The sequence below is a fragment of the Nerophis ophidion genome, linkage group LG01, assembly GCF_033978795.1.
Source record: "Nerophis ophidion isolate RoL-2023_Sa linkage group LG01, RoL_Noph_v1.0, whole genome shotgun sequence".
Taxonomy (NCBI): Eukaryota; Metazoa; Chordata; class Actinopteri; order Syngnathiformes; family Syngnathidae; genus Nerophis; species Nerophis ophidion.
In genome coordinates this window covers 78,097,704-78,115,488 of record NC_084611.1, presented here as the reverse complement: position 1 = coordinate 78,115,488, position 17,785 = coordinate 78,097,704, and the positions used below count along the sequence as shown (strand labels likewise).

At 41.1% G+C, this 17,785-nt stretch overlaps 1 protein-coding gene across 1 annotated transcript in view; it reads left to right on the top strand.

Annotated features, from left to right (window-relative positions):
- The window catches only part of LOC133560173 (protein sidekick-1-like), an 849,418-nt gene extending 833,886 nt beyond the window's left edge, over positions 1-15,532 (top strand). Inside the window, exons 37-45 of the mRNA XM_061912393.1 lie at positions 258-444; positions 527-664; positions 742-903; positions 4,612-4,737; positions 7,232-7,396; positions 8,692-8,829; positions 11,702-11,822; positions 11,905-12,034; positions 13,574-15,532. Of these exons, the coding sequence (XP_061768377.1) occupies positions 258-444; positions 527-664; positions 742-903; positions 4,612-4,737; positions 7,232-7,396; positions 8,692-8,829; positions 11,702-11,822; positions 11,905-12,034; positions 13,574-13,891 (1,485 nt within the window). The 3' untranslated portion in view covers positions 13,892-15,532. The remainder of the gene's footprint in view (positions 1-257; positions 445-526; positions 665-741; positions 904-4,611; positions 4,738-7,231; positions 7,397-8,691; positions 8,830-11,701; positions 11,823-11,904; positions 12,035-13,573) is intronic.
- Positions 15,533-17,785: the final 2,253 nt, after the last annotated feature.

Genomic DNA, 17,785 nt, shown 5'->3' with positions numbered 1-17,785 from the left:
TAGGAATCTATATGGTAAAGTTGGAGCTGGATGTGGACTCCACAAAAGTTGTACGCCCTCTACCTACCTTCGTGTTGCCCTGTTTCCGTGCTCGTTAAACAGCGTGTCACGCATTGATTTGAGCAGATTAATGAGTGGGTGTTCAGGACCAGAGAAGAAGAAGTAAACACTGTGCACGGCTGACAAGGGCTGATGAGGTGGCGCTAAATGGGCCGTGGAAGATTCCCGGTTGTTTACGGCGTTCTGTGATCTTGTAGGTCCACTACTGGCAGAAGAACAGACAGAACCAGACTGAGAAGGTGAAGGTGATTTTTGTGCCCGACACTCACGTGAACCTGAAGAACCTGAGCAGCTACACTTCTTACCTGGTCACACTGACCGCCTTCAACATGGCCGGGGACGGCCCACCCAGCGACCCTCGTGGTGCACAGACACTCCCGTCTGGTAGGGAGGGCCAAAAAGGCTTCTGTGCTTTTTTTTTTTTTAATCATTGGACTTTTGGAAAATATTCATCTTGTCTCTGCAGCTCCCAGTCAGCCCAGTGCGCTGTCCTTCTCTGAGGTGACAGGGGGAAGTGCCAACGTGTCCTGGGGGGCTCCCTTAACCCCTAACGGTCAACTGGAGGGCTACCGGGTCATCTACCAGCCCACCGCTCCCGTGCAAGGTACAGACGCGATTTTTGTAGGCACATAAAGTGCAAAATGGCCAACATGTGACACACGCGTGCGCTTGTGAGAGCAGGCGTGAGCAAGGTGGTGACGGTGGACGTGAAAGGCAGCTGGCAGCGCTGGCTGAAGGTTCGAGACCTGGTCAAGGGAGCCACCTACATGTTCAGTGTTCAAGCGCTCACCGTCAGCTACGGACCCCCGATATTTGCTAACCTCACAGCCGAGGCCGTGCAAGGTAAGCAGGAATCAATTAAAGATGATGAAAGTAAACTGTTTATTACTTCCTTTTTAGAACATTTTAAAAGTTTGAATTATGATTTGGCACATTCATTGTTTTTTTTTTTTAGCTGGTTTTAAAAATATTTTCTGTTTTTGGCGTATAGAGTTGTGATCAAAATTATTCAACCCCCACACATTGTAAGTGTTTTAGCAAGTTGGACATTTATTCCCTATTTTGTTTATAGTTATACAAAATAAAGATGTGTCAAATAGACAAACGCAACTTAAATTGTAACACTGTATTTTACAAAATACCAAAAAAGGAAATTTTTCTTAATATCTCATTGACAAAATTATTCAACCCCTTGAAGATCATAACTTAAGATCAGAATTTGAGTAAGGTCTTTTCAATCAGGTGTTGAAAACACCTGTAGATGTGATTAGAACCATAACGAGCAACAATTAAACTGATTGAAAAAGACTGTGACACTCAGCTTCTTGTAGATGGTCAATGGTGTATTTGCAACATGGTGAAGTCCAGGGAGTGGTCAAAGAAGTCAAGAGAGGAGGTATTTTCTCTTCATAAGAAAGGATATGGATATAAGAAAATATCAAAGACATTACACATTCCAAGAGACACAGTTGGGAGCATAATTTGCAAGTTTAAAGCTAAAGGCACAGCGGAAACACTACCTGGGCGTGGTAGAAAGAGGATGCTGTGTGCGTACAGTGGTGAAAAACCCCTGGGTAACAGCTGAGGAACTACAACAGGACATTGCAGAGGGGGGAACGCAGGTTTCGTCCCAGACAATAAGGCGCGCACTACGAGATGAAGGCCTCCATGCCAGAACTCCCAGGCGCACCCAACTTCTGACTACCAGGCACAAGAAAAATAGACTCCAGTATGCCAAAAATCATCTGGACAAACCCCAAAGGTTTTGGGAAACTGTTCTATGGAGTGATGAGACAAAACTGGAACTCTTTGGGCCTATGAATCAACGTTATGTCTGGAGGAGAAAAAATGAAGCTTACAAAGAGAAGAACACCTTGCCTACTGTTAAGAATGGTGGGGGGTCAATCATGCTCTGGGGCTGTTTCTCTGCCTCAGGTACCGGGAATCTCCAGCGCGTTCAAGGCATTATGAATTCTATTGCCTACCAGGATATATTAGCTGCAAATGTCATGAAGTCAGTGATGAAGCTGAGGCTTGGGAGACGTTGGACCTTTCAACAGGACAACGATCCCAAGCATACCTCCAAATTAACAGAGTGGTTGCAGAAGAAGGGCTGAAAGACTCTGGAGTAGCCTTCACAGTCGCCAGACCTAAATCCTATAGAAAAGCTGTGGTGGGACTTGAAGAAGGCAGTTGCAGCACGCAAGCCCAAGAATATGAATGAACTGGAGGCCTTTGCCCAAGAGGAATGGGCTAAAATACCTGTAGATGGTTGCAAGAAGCTTGTGTCCGGTTATGTATCACGTTTGAAGGATGTCATTACTGCCAAAGGGTGTTCTACTAAGTACTTAAGATGCATGTAACTAGGGGGTTGAATCATTTTGTCAATGAGATATTAAGAAAAATTTCCTTTTTTGTTTTTTTGTAAAATACAGTGTGACAATTTAAGTTGCATTTGTCTATTTGACACATTTTAATTTGATATGACTATAAAAAAAATACGGAATAAATGTCCAACTTGCTAAAACACCAAAATGTATTTAAATGAAACTTTTTTTAAGAGTTACTTTTTGGGATTGTGCAACAGTTTATGTTTTAAGTGGGGTTTTTTGTTGTTGTAAATACAGTTTCTTATTGTTATCATTTTATATAAAGTGAAGTTTTATGTTCTCATCACAATTTTTAAGTTTGAATGGTATTTTATGATCTGGCATATTTAGTTTTTTGTATTGATTGCAAATTTATGTCTTTAACATGATTTTAGTTTGAGTGCAATTTTGCTTTTGTTGTGTAGTTTTTCGTTTTGTCATTATATGTTGTAACATTATTTTGTATTTGGGTTGCCAATTTAAGGTTTTAGCATAATTAATTTTGAGTTTGAAAAGCATTTTTGGTTTGAGTAATTTTTGGTTACAATATTTCCTGTTTTTAGTACAATTTTACATTTTCTTCACCAAATATATTTTGGTTTTGTTTATTTACATTTTTTGTTTGAATGTTAAATAATGTTTTAAAAGATTTTTGTTCAGTGTTATTTTGTGTTTTTATTGTCATTTATACGAGTCACTTTTATGTTTTTATCATAATTTACCACCATTTTATGTTTAAATGAAAACATTTGATTCATTAAAAAAATGTACGCTAAAATCATTAAGAAAAATCAATTTAACCTTCCTCTTGTGTTAGCTTTCTGTTACCATCTCTTATGTTAACGGGTCGGTTTTGACCCATGTCTTAAATCAGCTGTAAAATACACTAAAAACAATTATCTATCATCCAATTTGTTTCTCACCTCTTGGTTACCTCGTTAGGCTTCCTTATCCTTGAAAATATTGGTTTTAATATTTTTGGTTTGGGCCATGGGGCCTTTTTTTGTCAGTATACCCCTCGATTTCAATTTTTAACAATGGTAAAACGAACCTCAAGAGAATGATATACATAAAAAAAAGGTTGTTGTGTTACGGGTCAATTTCGACCCATTTATATTTACTTCAAGAAAAAGGCTAAAAAGTATTTTTTTCAGCAACAGAAATCCAACATCAAACAAACAACAACAAATCAAGCAAATGAAACCAAGAGAAATAGATTACTAGTTCCAAAACTAATAAAAAACAAAATCAGAGTGGCAAAAAGTGACACTTTTAGTGTCCGTCTTTTGTTCGTTTTTGTACAGGATAACAAGGTAAAATGAGAATCCACTAAAACTCACATGATTGGGAGAGGAGCTGGCTGTCAGTGTGTTCAGTTTTGGCTCTTATCATTGCTTTATCATCTTATTTTTATAACTGGGTCGAAACAGACCCTAACAACACCAAGGGCATAATTTTTACCAGAGCATTTTATAATTTAGTGAAAAAAATTTAAATGTTTTATTTTGTTGACAAAGAGGTTCCTGACAAAGTCAAAAAGCTTTGATGCAAAAAAATAAATGTATGTGGTGTTTTTATACATTTAAAAACTAAAACGGGTCAGTGCCGACCCTAACACAAGACAAAGGTTAAAAAATGGAAAACATTTTTTTATTAATTTTAATGTATTTTTAATTGAAAACCTGGTAATCTGGATATTTTGGGAAGATTTTAAAACCTGGTTGCATGGTTGTCATAATGAATTAGCCAAACATCTTGATAGTTTGAGTCAGATGTTAATAATTACATATAGCGCAGATTAAAAGTAAATAAATCAAACAACGTGAAAGAAAAAAAATATTATAACATTTACACGAAACCTTTTTTGCTAAAGATATTTGCTTATTATATTTACTCTTTTGTACTAACAAATGAAGCTGGAAAAGCAAACTGTTTTTAAGGACAATTTCTCACGAAAATGTACATTATTCATATTAGTCCGTCACTTTACAGCCCGCAACAGTTCATTGTATTCAATTAAGTCAAACAATCTAAAAACTCATTCACATTAAGGACTACAAATCACATTTTTCCAACAGCTGTTTTGCATAACTAATGTGCACCATGCCCCTTTCTGACACAGTTATGGTTACAGAATAGCAACGTACTGTAATAAAAAAAAAAGTGTGCCTGTCCCCTGAAGGTGCGCCTGGGCCACCCACGGACATATCCATCTCCAAGGCGTCCTCTGCCCTCACCATCCACTGGTCAGAGGGCGACAGCGGCGCGGCGCCAGTGAGTGGATATGTGATCGAGTCTCGTCCCTCAGGTTAGTTCTTTTTTTTTTTACCACATCCGCGCTTACTGTGCTAATTACCTCAACCTAATTACGTAATGAGATTGTGATGAAGTCCCCTAAACCAGAGTGGCGAATGATTTCCTGACTAGTGCAATGATACTGATTGAAATTATAATATATTTTTAATGGATTGTACAATTACCAGCAACAGTAATCGCTTCATTGCGCAGTCAACATCTTCACTCTTTCAGTTCCAATGACACTGAATAGACTACTGACTAAAGCCAAACAATCTGAATCCCAAAAGTATTTTCTTCATAGATAAACACCTCGTTAATATGCATGCCTACATTTTCCAAAAATGCGCATTAGGTTGTCATTTTTTTTTGTTGGTGTATTCTTAATCGGGGTATCTTACTGACCAGTATTTATTATAGGGATGTCTCTATCTGATACTGATATCCGTCTGACATCAGCACAAAAACAAGTATTTGGTAATAATGGCTTGCATGTAAAATCTCCAAACTAAGTGACGTGAATTACAAAATGTAAACATGTTATGCTGTATACTACAAGGGGCTAGCACAGGGGTCGGGAACCTTTTTGGCTGAGAGACAAGAATCCAAATATTTTCAAATGTATTTCCGTAAGAGCCATATAATATTTTCTTTAACACTGAACACGACTAAACGTGTGCATTTTTAAGTAAGACCAACATTTCTAGAGTATAATAGCTCTCTTATTATTTGTAATAACATTGTTATTCTGAAGCTAACTGTGGAGGGGGCGTGGCCTGCGGGCCTGCAGCGAAGCAGGGTGTGCCAGGACCGGCCTCGAAATCAGCGACAGGTGCGTAGATGGGCCACCTGGGCCTTGTTATCTAATCACCTCTGTTATAAGCAGCAGCCAGGAGGAGAGACAGGGGTTGGGGCTGGAGCCAGAGTGCGAAGGAGAACAAAAGAGAAAAAGACAATTGCTGGAAAGCAACGGAGAGACTTATTGAAAAATAAAAAATATTGCAACCCTGAAACAGGCTCTCATGTTGGTGGTTGGTGGTCTGAAGAACCCACAGGAGGGCAAACCCTAAACTAATCAATAATACATAAATCACTTCTTACCCTTAATGCAACTTCTTGAACAAGTGCGGTAGAAAAAGGATGGATGGAATCAAATGCATGAGCACGTTTTATATTTTGCACGTTATTTTTAACACTTTGATTACAAGTGGAATTATTCATTACTTATTGTGTTAAGCAATGTCAGCTCAGATTTATCCGAGAGCCAGATGCAGTCATCAAAAGAGCCACATCTGGCTTGCGAGCCATAGGTTCCCTACCCCTGGGCTAGCAGCTACACAACAGTTTAGCACACAAGCTGGACTTACATAGTAAGTGTCCTTAATTGAACAATATTCCAGTCTAAAACAGCACAATTGTCAATACAAACAAGTATCAAATAATTATAGCTGCATATTACATACACTTAAATAGTCTCCAAGGCAGAAGCGAATTAGAAAGAATCCAGTAACAAATGTGTCCGCATCATTCGAATTACTGCACCACTTTGTGTTGCCAAAAACTGGACTTCAATTTAAAAACTGCGTACGTCTATTCCAATAAGGTGTTTTCATACTTACCATTGTGTGTCTGTGTAATTAATTTCTCTTGATGAAATGTAACATTCCACGCGACAAAGTAATCAAAGTGTTTTCTAAGATTTGTGTCAATAGCTTACACCAGGGGTTCTCAACCTTTTTTCAGTGATGTACCCCCAGTGAACATGTTTTAAATTCAAGTACCCCCTAATCAGAGCAAAGCATTTGTGGTTGAAAAAAAGAAATGAAGAAGTAAAATACAGCACTATGTCATCAGTTTCTGATTCATTAAATTGTATAACAGTGCAAAATATTGCTCATTTGTAGTGGCCTTTATAGAACTATTTGGAAAAATATATATAAAATTAACTAAAAACTTGTTGAATTACTTGTTGATTAAACAAGTAATTCAATTATAAATAAAGATTTCTACACATAGAAGTAATCATCAACTTAAAGTGCCCTCTTTGGGGATTGTAATAAGAGATCCATCTGGATTCATGAACTTAAATCTAAACAGTTCTTCACAAAAAAAGAAATCTTTAACATCAATATTTATGGAACATGTCCACAAAAAATCGAGCTGTCAATACTGAATATTGCATTGTTGTATTTTTTTTCACAGTTTATGAACTTACATTCATATTTTGTTGAAGTATTATTCAATAAATATATTTATAAAGAATGTTTGAATTGTTGCTATTTTTAGAATATTTTTAATAAATCTCACTTACCCCTTGGCATACATTCAACTACCCCCAGGGGTACACGGACCCCCATTTGAGAACCACTGGCATACACTATTGATAAATATTACCAAAATAATATATGTCAGGTCTCTGGGGAGTTCTGGGACTCATTAAAAGTACAACTGAATTGCAACATTTTTACGTATCTTGATTGTACATATCCCTCCCTTTTTCTGCGCAGATGAGGGCGTGTGGGACTCCTTTATCCGACTCCTGTCTCCCAGCACCAGGTCCGTGTCGGTGCCGCTGGAGCGCCTGCGACCCGGGATCAGCTACGAGTTCCGGGTCATCGCTGTTAACCGCTTTGGTTTTGGACAGCCGAGCACGCCCTCTGCTGCACTCGCTGGTAAACGCAACACACACACACACACACACACACACGCACACACACCAGGCTAATAAACATTACCAAGGTGATCCATTTGATTTAATGAGAATAGAATTGAATTAGTTACTTGAGTCTGCTGCCACCCAGTGGTGGCTTGATGCAGCTGCTCTATACAAAATTGTACAGTTGCATAGGGCAGTGTTTTCAACCTTTTTTGGGCCAAGGCACATTTTTTGCGTTGAAAAAATCTGAAGGCACACCACCAGCAGAAATCATTAAATAACAAATCTCAGTTGACAGTAAAACGTTGTTGTCGCAAATTGTTGGATTTGACTTTAAACCATAACCAAGCAATATAGGTCTTGTCTCAAAGTAGGTGTTCTGTCACATCACGCCCTGACTTATTTTGAGTTTTCCTGTGTGTAGTGTTTTAGTTCTTGTCTTGGCTCCTATTTTGCTGGCTTTTTCTCTTTTTTTGGTATTTTCCTGGAGCGGTTTAATGTCTTCCTTTGAGCGATATTTCCCGCATTATACTTAGTTTCAGCAATCAAGAATATTTCAGTCGTATTTATCCTTCTTTATGGGGACATCGTGGATTGTCATGTCATGTTCGGATGTACATTGACATTTGCTCCACAGTAAGTCTTTGCTGTCGTCCAGCATTAAATTTTTGTTTACTTAGTAGCCAGTTCAGTTTTAGTTTCGTTCTGCATAGCCTTCTCTAAGCTTCAATGCCTTTTCTTAAGGGGCACTCGTATTTTGTTTATTTTTGGTTTAAGCATTAAACACCTTTTTACCTGCACCCTGCCTCCCGCTGTTCCCGACATCTACAAAGCAATTAGCTACCGGCTGCCACCTACTGATGTGGAAGAGTATTACACGGTCACTGCCGAGCTCTCGACAGCACGACACTCAACAACAACACATCCTTTGCAGACTTTAATTACTGGTTTGCAAAAAATATTTTTAACCCAAATAGGTGAAAATACATAATCTTCCACGGCACACCAGACTGTATCTCACGGCACACTAGTGTGCCGCAGCACAGTGGTTGAAAAAGACCGGCATAGGGAACAACATCCTTGTCGTGGAGATTCATGCCTTATTCACAGGGGGAAACTCTTACAGTAATAATTCATGTTTATGGTAATTGGGCTTTTTTTTGCTTGATAAAAATGAGAATTTATCAGAGGAAGCCAGCAAACAACAAAGATGCGGTATAAAAAAACAGGATGCTTTACGATGCACACTGTGTGAACGTGAGTGTATCCTTGATTGGACATGTTTCTATTCTGACTTCTTCTCCCTTTCAGCGCTGTCAGAGCGTCCGTTCTACGAGGAGTGGTGGTTCCTGTTGGTCATGGCCCTGGTGGGACTCATCCTCATCATCATCCTGGTCTTCACCCTGCTGCTGCACGGACACAGCAGCAAGTACAAGGCGTGTGGCACAGGTGAGACTTTTTTGACATTTGACTGGTGCCACTCCCTGCCGGCTTATTGCTGCACACCCACGACAACATGCCTTTTTGGAAAAAAAAAAAAAAAAAATGTGGTTGTTATTTTAAAAAGTTGTCTTGGTGCAACACCGCCTGGAGCAGCCTTGCTCCTACATGGCAGAGGAAAACAAGGCCAACTTTGTTCCTTCTCCTGCAGGCTTGTTTCCCTTGAGCAACTCTGGGTATAAACAACCCCCAAAAAATGCACATTGTGATTTTCTGAATATATTTGCGGGCAGGTGCTGAAAATATATTTTTCTATTAATCTTACATAGAATGATGTTAAGTAGGAGGCACTGGACATTGAGTCCAAGTGGACCATGTTCCATGCCTATTGTCGAAGCAGCTGATTGGAGCTGTGGCTTGGCGGTAATCCCAGAACCCGCTGGGGATGGCGTTAAGCTGCCGTCACTCGGCCATGGTGGTCCCATCGGGTCCTTTTGGCTTATTGGACTCCGGAGGCCACAGACAGTAACCAACAGGCCAAGCAGTGAGCGGCTTTGGCGATTGCAGAGGCAAAAACTTTTAAGGGGAGGAATTCGAAGAAGCCACGGAGAAAGACTTCCGGTTGGCTCCAAAGCGATTCTGGACCACCATCCGCCACCTCAGGAGGGGGTAGCAGTGCACTGTCAACACAGTGTTGTGCTGTGGATGTCGACTGGGGATGCTGTGGATTGGTGGAAAGAATACTTCAAATAACTTCTCAATCCCAACTACACGTCTTCCAATGAAGAAACAGTGCCTGGGGACTCTGGTGGGCTCTCCAATTTCTGGGGCTGAGGTTGCCGAGGTAGTTAAGAAGCTTCTCGGTGGCAGGGCCCTGAGGGGTGGATGAGGTCCGCCAGGAGTTCCTTAAATCCACTTTGTCACCGGTTCTGTTTCCAACTTTTATGGACAGAATTTCTAGGCGGAGTAAGGGCGTTGAGGGGATCCGGTCTGGTGGCTGCGTGATTGGGTCTCTGCTTTTTGCGGATGACGTAGTTCTGCTGGCCTCATCTGGACAGGATCTTCAGCTCTCACTGGATCGGTTTGCAGCTGAGTGTGAGCAACAAGGATGAAATCAGCCATTCCAAGTCCGAGTCCATGGTTCTTGCCCGGAAAAGAGTGGAGTGCCGTCTGCGGGTTGGGGAGCAGTTCAAGCACCTCGCGGTTTTGTTCATTAAAGAGGGAAGACTGGATTGTGAGATCAAAAGGTGGATAGGTGCAGCATCTGCAGTGGTGCGAATCCTGTATTGATCCAATCGTAGTGAAGAAAGAGCTGAGCGGTAAGGCAAAGGTCTCAATTTACCGGTCGGTCTGGATCCCTATCCTCACCTATGGTCATGAGCTTTGTGTAATGCCCGAAAGGACACGATCATGGGTACAAACTGACCAACATTTCTAGAGTATAAAGGTCTCTTATTCTTAAAGAACATTGTTATTCTGAATTTAACTGTGGAGGAGGCGTGGCCTGCGGGCCTGCAGCGAAGCGGGTGGGCCAGGACTGCCTTCAAAATCAGCGACAGGTGCGTTTATGGCCCACCTGGGCCTTGTTATCCAATCACCTGTCGCTATGTTATAAGCAGCAGCCAGAAGGAGAGACACGGTTGCCTGGAGTGCGAGCGAGAATGAAAGAGAAAAAGACAACTACTGGAAAGCAACTGAGAGACTTATTGAAAAATAAGACAATATTGTGACCCCAAAACAGGCTCTCTTAGTGGTCTGAAGAACCCCCAGGAGGGCAAGCCCCACACTAACCAATAATAAATAAATAACTTCTTACCATTTATGCAACTTTTTGAACATGTGTGGTAGAAAACAGATGGATGGATTAAAAATGCACGAGAATGTTTTATATTTTGAACATTATTTTTAACACTAATTACAAGTGGAATTATTCAAGCAATGTCAGCTCAGATTTACCTGAGAACGGATGCAGTCATCAAAAGAGCCACATCTGGCTCGCGAGCCATAGGTTCCCTACCCCTGTTCTCGAAATTTATATCGATAAAGTTATATTTCCCCCCCTATTATTTCTTATTCTCGCAAAATGACCTTATCAAAACAATAAAGGTTTTGGTGCTTATATTATATCGGATTAATGTTGGTATCGCCCAATACACAAAGTTCTAAAGTCGGTGTTGTATCACAGGTGACAAAGTTGTACCGGGACACCCCTACTAGCCTACATCTCCTACAGTCGTGTTTTTTAACCGTAGGGCCGCAAACCTTGAAGAGTTACATTGCGAGGGGTTACTTTTTGTTAGATAAGGGATAAAACATTGTTACTGTTTATTAACGCAGTGTAAAGATTTCATAAACTACCTAATACCATTGGATAAATAGAAACCATATGTATCACTATTACTTTGATTGCTTGCTTGTTTTTAAATGTTTAGCTTATCTTATACTGTAGAGTAAGCTCCTTTTTATAGTGTAGTGGTATGCCGAATAATCACTTAAAGTACAGTGTTTTATGTTCCTATATTCTAACACAGTGTTACTGTTCAAAATATGTGTAATGTTGCAGTGGAAAAATTATTAAATATACTTATTAAATAAATTGTGTTCTTTATTTTAACGAATACTTAGGCCTACTATGTCACTGTATTATATTGTTGGTCATTAAGGTGGTACTTGGAGACCCCAGTGTTTTCTGAGGGGGTACTTGGTAAAAGAAAAGTTTGTATATTGTACCTCAAACATAAGAGAGTTAACATACAATATAAGTTTTAAAAGCTTGCCAAATAGTGAGATGTTTTTGTAATAGACTATAAAACAAATGTTATGTATAACTCCAATTTGGATGGTAAAATGCTTCCTCTCTCGCTCTCTGCTGGTGGTCCAGGGAAGCACATGTCTGCAGAAGAGTCGGTCACTTTGGACAACGGAGGTTTCACCACCCTGGAGCTCAACAGCAGAGCGCTCAGCAACACCAAGAGCACCTTCCTAAAAAAGAACGGGACAAGGTACCCAGTCCGACTCTCACACTCGTTATTTTGGTGTCCCACGTGACCGTTTTAAGACTTTTTTTTGGCATACTGGCTCCAGGTCACCGCCTCGCCCAAGTCCAGGCGGCCTCCACTACTCGGATGAGGACATCTGCAACAACTACAACGGAGCTGTTCTGACGGAGAGCACTACGCTCACGGAGAAGCCCACTGAGGTCTCGGAGTCCGAGGTAGGGTTTTGTTAATGCGTCTATGAAGTGTATTGTGGAAGAGTAGAGCAGTGGTTCTCAACCTTTTTTCAGTGATGTACCTCCTGTGAACATATTTTTAATTCAAGTACCCCCTAATCAGAGCAAATCATTTTTGGTTGAAAAAAAGCGATAAAGAAGTAAAATACAGCACTATGTCATTAGTTTCTGATTAATGAAATTGTATAACAGTGCAAAATATTGCTCATTTGTAGTGGTCTTTCTTGAACTACTTGGAAAAAAAGATATAAAAATAACTAAAAACTTGATGAAAAATAAACAAGTGATTCAATTATAAATAAAGATTTCTACACATAGAAGTAATCATCAACTTAAAGTGCACTTTTTGGGGATTGTAATAGAGATCCATCTGGATTCATGAACTTAATTGTAAACATTTCTTAAAAATATATATATATATTTACCATTAATATTTATGGAACATGTCCACAAAAAATCTAGCCGTCAAAACTAAATATTGCATTGTTGCATTTCTTTTCACAGTTTATGAACTTACATTCATATTTTGTTGAAGTATTATTCCATAAATATATTCATAAAGGATTTTTAAATTGTTGCTTTTTTTAGAATTAAAAAAAAAAAAAATCTCACGCACCCCTTGGCATACCTTTGAGTACCCCACGGGGTACGCGTACCCCCATTTGAGAACCACTGGAGTAGAGCATACAGCAGCAACTTGCATCTAAGACATGCTGGGAACATTGGGGGTTAAATCACCAAAAATGATTCCTGGGCGCGGCACCGCTGCTGCTCACTGCTCCCCTCACCTCCCAGGGGGTGGTCAAGGGTGATGGATCAAATGCAGTGAAAAATTTCACCACACCTAGTGTGTGTGAGACAATCATTGGTACTTCTCAACTTTAAATCATTTGTTCCAACAAGCTTGTGTGTATGTATGTATATATATATATATATATATATATATCAATATACACACGTGTGTATAAGCGTATAAATATATATATATATGTGTGTGTGTATATATATATATATACTATATATATGTGAGTTTTCCTTGCCCTTTTGTGGGTTCTTCCGAGGATGTCGTAGTCGTAATGATTTGTGCAGTCCTTTGAGACATTTGTGATTTGGGGCTATATAAATAAACATTGATTGATTGATTGATATATATATATATGTAATATATATTTTTTTCTTTTTTAATATCACCATTGCAACCATAAGGAGCTTTTTTTAATCTGTAACCTGTTTTGAAAAAGTTTCATTATAATTATTACACCAATTAATACAATGTGAGAATTGGTTTGAATCAAGATCTGATTCCGAACCGATTAGTCACCCCAGGAATCTGAATCGGATCGAATCGTTTTGTGCCCCAAATATCCCACTCCTAAAGGCCGACATTAAAAGTTTGGATAATAATTAGAACAATACGTGCAATGGATAGCTTTCAGTATGGGGTGTACCTAATGTCGTGGCTACAGACAAACTCCAAGTTATTGTGACGATGATGTCATCTGACTCATGCTCTCCCCTCAGCTGACGGACAGCGACTACGAGGACGAGCAGCCCAAACACTCGTTCGTCAACCACTACATGAGCGACCCCACCTACTACAACTCGTGGAAGCGGCAGCCCAAAGGCCTCAAGCCGCTCGGCTCGCCTTTCAGCTACGAAGAGTGCGCCGCCGCCGCCGAGTCGGAGCCGTACTACCAGACGGTGGTCACCCAGCACAGCGCGGGCGGCGTCTACACACCCACGGGGCAGCGGGCCCACACGCAGGCCCACCCCAGCCCCAGCAACACCAACCCGCCTGGCTCACGCACACCCGTGACGGGATTCTCCTCCTTTGTGTGACCGCCGCCACTTTGTGTGCACAAACTCTGAAGGAAGTGTGGGGGAATCGGCTTGGGAGGAAGACTGCGAGCCTCCTTAGGAACTAAAGCGCCACCTTCCACTTGTCTCACAAAGACCTTCACTCGTGTCAGAGCGTCCTTCATGCTTGAGTGTCACCGTGCTCACACAACACACACACACACACACACACTTGACACCTCCACGCACGAGTCGTGCGCCGCAGAGACCCTTGTAGACGAGCGTGAGGCACGACGCGGAGAAATCAGCACAACGCTTCTCGTCTGTCGTCTCTTTTTGCACACAGAAAATACACACCGCGTCTGAAGGAACGTCGTCGTGGGAGAAGACGGCACAAACATGGAGGTGACAGCTTTAAAAGAAAAAAAAAAAAGGATATCACTGTTAAAAGTTGGTGAAAGTGTGTGTGTGGCACTTCTGTACTTAAATTATTGGTTGTTGTTTTTTCTTACTAATGCTCCTCGTCCCGCAGCTTAAGTCCATTGTGTTCTCGTTTCACACCAGCATGCGTGCAGAAAATCGCCGCGTACGTATGGTGGTCATTTTTTTACCGCTGGATTTTGTACAGGTAAGACATTTTACTTGTGTGTTTGTTCAACCGCTCAGAACCTGTCAAACATGTGAAGGTGGCTGAGCATTGACCCCTGCAGAACTACTGGCCATGTCACGCCAAATTTCTTCCCTCCTACAAAAACCTTCCCCCTTCCCATTTACTTCCAAGGTCATGATTAATACAGACGTTTTGTTAACGCTATATTATAAAAATATAACGCTATATTATAAAAAATATAACGCTATATTATAAAAATACAGACGTTTTGTTAACGCTATATTATAAAAAATCTATTTTAAAAAACAATTTACAAACACGGGCTTGACGGTGGCAGAGGGGTTAGTGCGTCTGCCTCACAATACGAAGGTCCTGCAGTCCTGGGTTCAATCCCAGGCTCGGGATCTTTCTGTGTGGAGTTTGCATGTTCTCCCCGTGACTGCGTGGGTTCCCTCCGGGTACTCCGGGTTTCCTCCCACTTCCAAAGACATGCACTTGGGGATAAGTTGATTGGCAACACTAAATTGGCCCTAGTGTGTGAATGTGAGTGTGAATGTTGTCTGTCTATCTGTGTTGGCCCTGCGATGAGGTGGCGACTTGTCCAGGGTGTAGCCCGCCTTCCGCCCGATTGTAGCTGAGATAGGCGCCGGCGCCCCCCACGACCCCAAAAGGGAATAAGCGGTAGAAAATGGATGGAATATACAAACACAAGCTATGGGATGAGGTAAGAGGAAATGTGACCCCTGAAGTAAATGCGTCATCCCATAGCTTGTCTTTGTAAATTGTTTTTATTTGTATTTTTTATAATATAGCGTTAACAAAACGTCTGTATTTTTATAATATAGCGTTAACAAAACATCTGTATTAATCATGACCCCAGAAGTAAATGGGGCGGAGGGGGTTTGTAGGGGGGAAGAAATTTGGCGTGACAGCCTTCTTCAGGCTCGACTGACAAACACACACACACACACTTTGTACCCGTCATGTATAATTTACCGGTTCTCCTAGCGCCCAGCACTCTGTCACACGTTTTAACACTCGCGTGGTGTGTGATTAAAATGGTTATTGTTAAACGACGTGTCTGTGGCTCTCAATTCATTGTCCCGTGTTAGCTTTTTTTTTTTTTCAACAATAACAGAGGTGCCACAGCAGTCTGTTGGAAATACACCATATTGCCAAAAGTATTTGGCCACCTGCCTTGACTCACGTATGAACTTGAAGTGCAGTCCCATTCCTAACCCATAGGCTTCAATATGATGTCGGTCCACCTTTTGCAGCTTTTACAGCTTCAACTCTTCTGGGAAGGCTGTCCACAAGGTTGTGGAGTGTGTTTATAGGAATGTTCGACCATTCTTCCTAAAGTGCATTGGTGAGGTCACAGTTTCCGTTCTAATTCATCCCAAACGTGTTCTATCAGGTTCAAGTCAGGACTCTGTGCAGGCCAGTCAAGTTCATCCACACCAGACTCTGTTATCCATGTCTCTATGGACCTTGCTTTGTGCACTGGTGCCCAGTCATGTTGGAAAAGGAAGATGCTTCCAATCTGTTCTCACAAGGTTGGAAGCATGGAATTGTCCAAAATGTTTTGGTATCCTGGAGCATTTTAAGTTCCTTTCACTGGAACTAAGGGGCCAAGCCCAACTCCCGAAAAACTAATCCACACCATAATTCCGCATCCACCAAATTACACACTCCTGGCAACCTCCAAACCCAGACTCATCCATCAGATTGCCAGATGGAAAAGCATGATTCATCACTCCAGAGAACGTGTCTCCACTGCTCGAGAGTCCAGTGGCGACGTGCTTTACACCACTGCCTCCCGCGCATTGCAATGAACTTGGTGATGTATGGCTTAGATTCAGCTGCACGGCCATGGAAACACATTCCATTAAGCTTGTTTTTTATTGTGGCTGCTATCGGAGAAAAATCCATAAATTAGCCGTACCCTTCTTTAAGCCGCAGGGTTCAATTGGAAGAAAAAAAGGTAGCTACTTATAGTTCGGGATTTTCAGTAGATGCTGGAGTTTAGACTGTTTAAAAAGGCTTTTACCGTTAATTCTGTATTATAAGCCACTCTTTTTTTCCCTACGCTTTGAATCCTGCAGATTATAAAAGTGTGCAGGCACATTCATGTATTTATTTACGCTAATGGTCATTATGTTTTTAATCAATCACTCCCCCTAGGGGAGACCGATGCAATGGATGTTGAGTGGGTTTAGCATAACATTGTGAAAGTCCAGTCCTTAGTGGATCTAATGTAATAGTGAGAGTCCAGTCCATAGTGGGGCCAGCAGGAGACCATCAGGAGCGCAGAGATGTCCCCAAACGATGCACAGGCGAGCGGTCCACCCCGGGTCCCTACTCTGAACCGGCAGCACTTCATCCAATTTTGAATTTAACAAATAGTGTTCAACAGTCTTTTGGACAAGTTTGCTCTCTGCAGGTGCTGCGGGGTGAATGTCTGCAGTATTTAATTCTGTTTTGTGCCTTGAACCATCTTCCAGTGTTGCATAGCGTACTACGCTTATGGATTCTTCATTCATTACTCCCAAGCAATGTTTATAAGTTTTACAGTATAACTAAAACTATTCATACTTACTGAACTGCCCCATGTGTGACGTCTGCAGGAGTGTTTTCACGCATATTCGTACTTGCTATCGTAAATGTAGTCAAGCTAGCATCGTTAGCATTAGCTAATATGCTAACAAGTTTAGGAGTGTATGTGTTGGTATTATTAACTTACATGGCATTTTTTTTGTTTCAGTTTAGAGTTATTGAGTCTGTTAAGCTGATTGGAAAGGTAGCTTCCACTGTTAGTGGATCCATGACGATGACTTCTGTTTTGTTTAATCAGCCGTTTTACTGCCGTGTTAAAGGCACAGTTTGAAAACAATTAAAGTATGCGAATAGCTATTTACAAAACCGTTCTGTTATCTCACAACGTCTACAGCAGGGGTCGGCAACCTTTTCCACTCAAAGAGCTATTTTGACCCGTTTCACAAAATAAAGAAGACAATGGGAGCCGTGAATATATTCGCGAATATCTGCTGATGGTCACCCAGACAACAATAATATGGGTATGCTATGAAGCCATTGCCTTTGACAGCTTCTACAACATGTACAAACAGCTTGACAGTCCAGTAACATGCTGTATGTGGCTTCCGCAGATACACGTACACGATTGCAAGGCACAGTTGTTCAACAGCAATACATGTCACACTGAAGGTTGTGATATAAACAACTTTAGCACTCTTACTAATATGCGCCACACTGTGAACCCACACCAAACAAGAATGACAAACACATTTCGGGAGAACATCCTCACT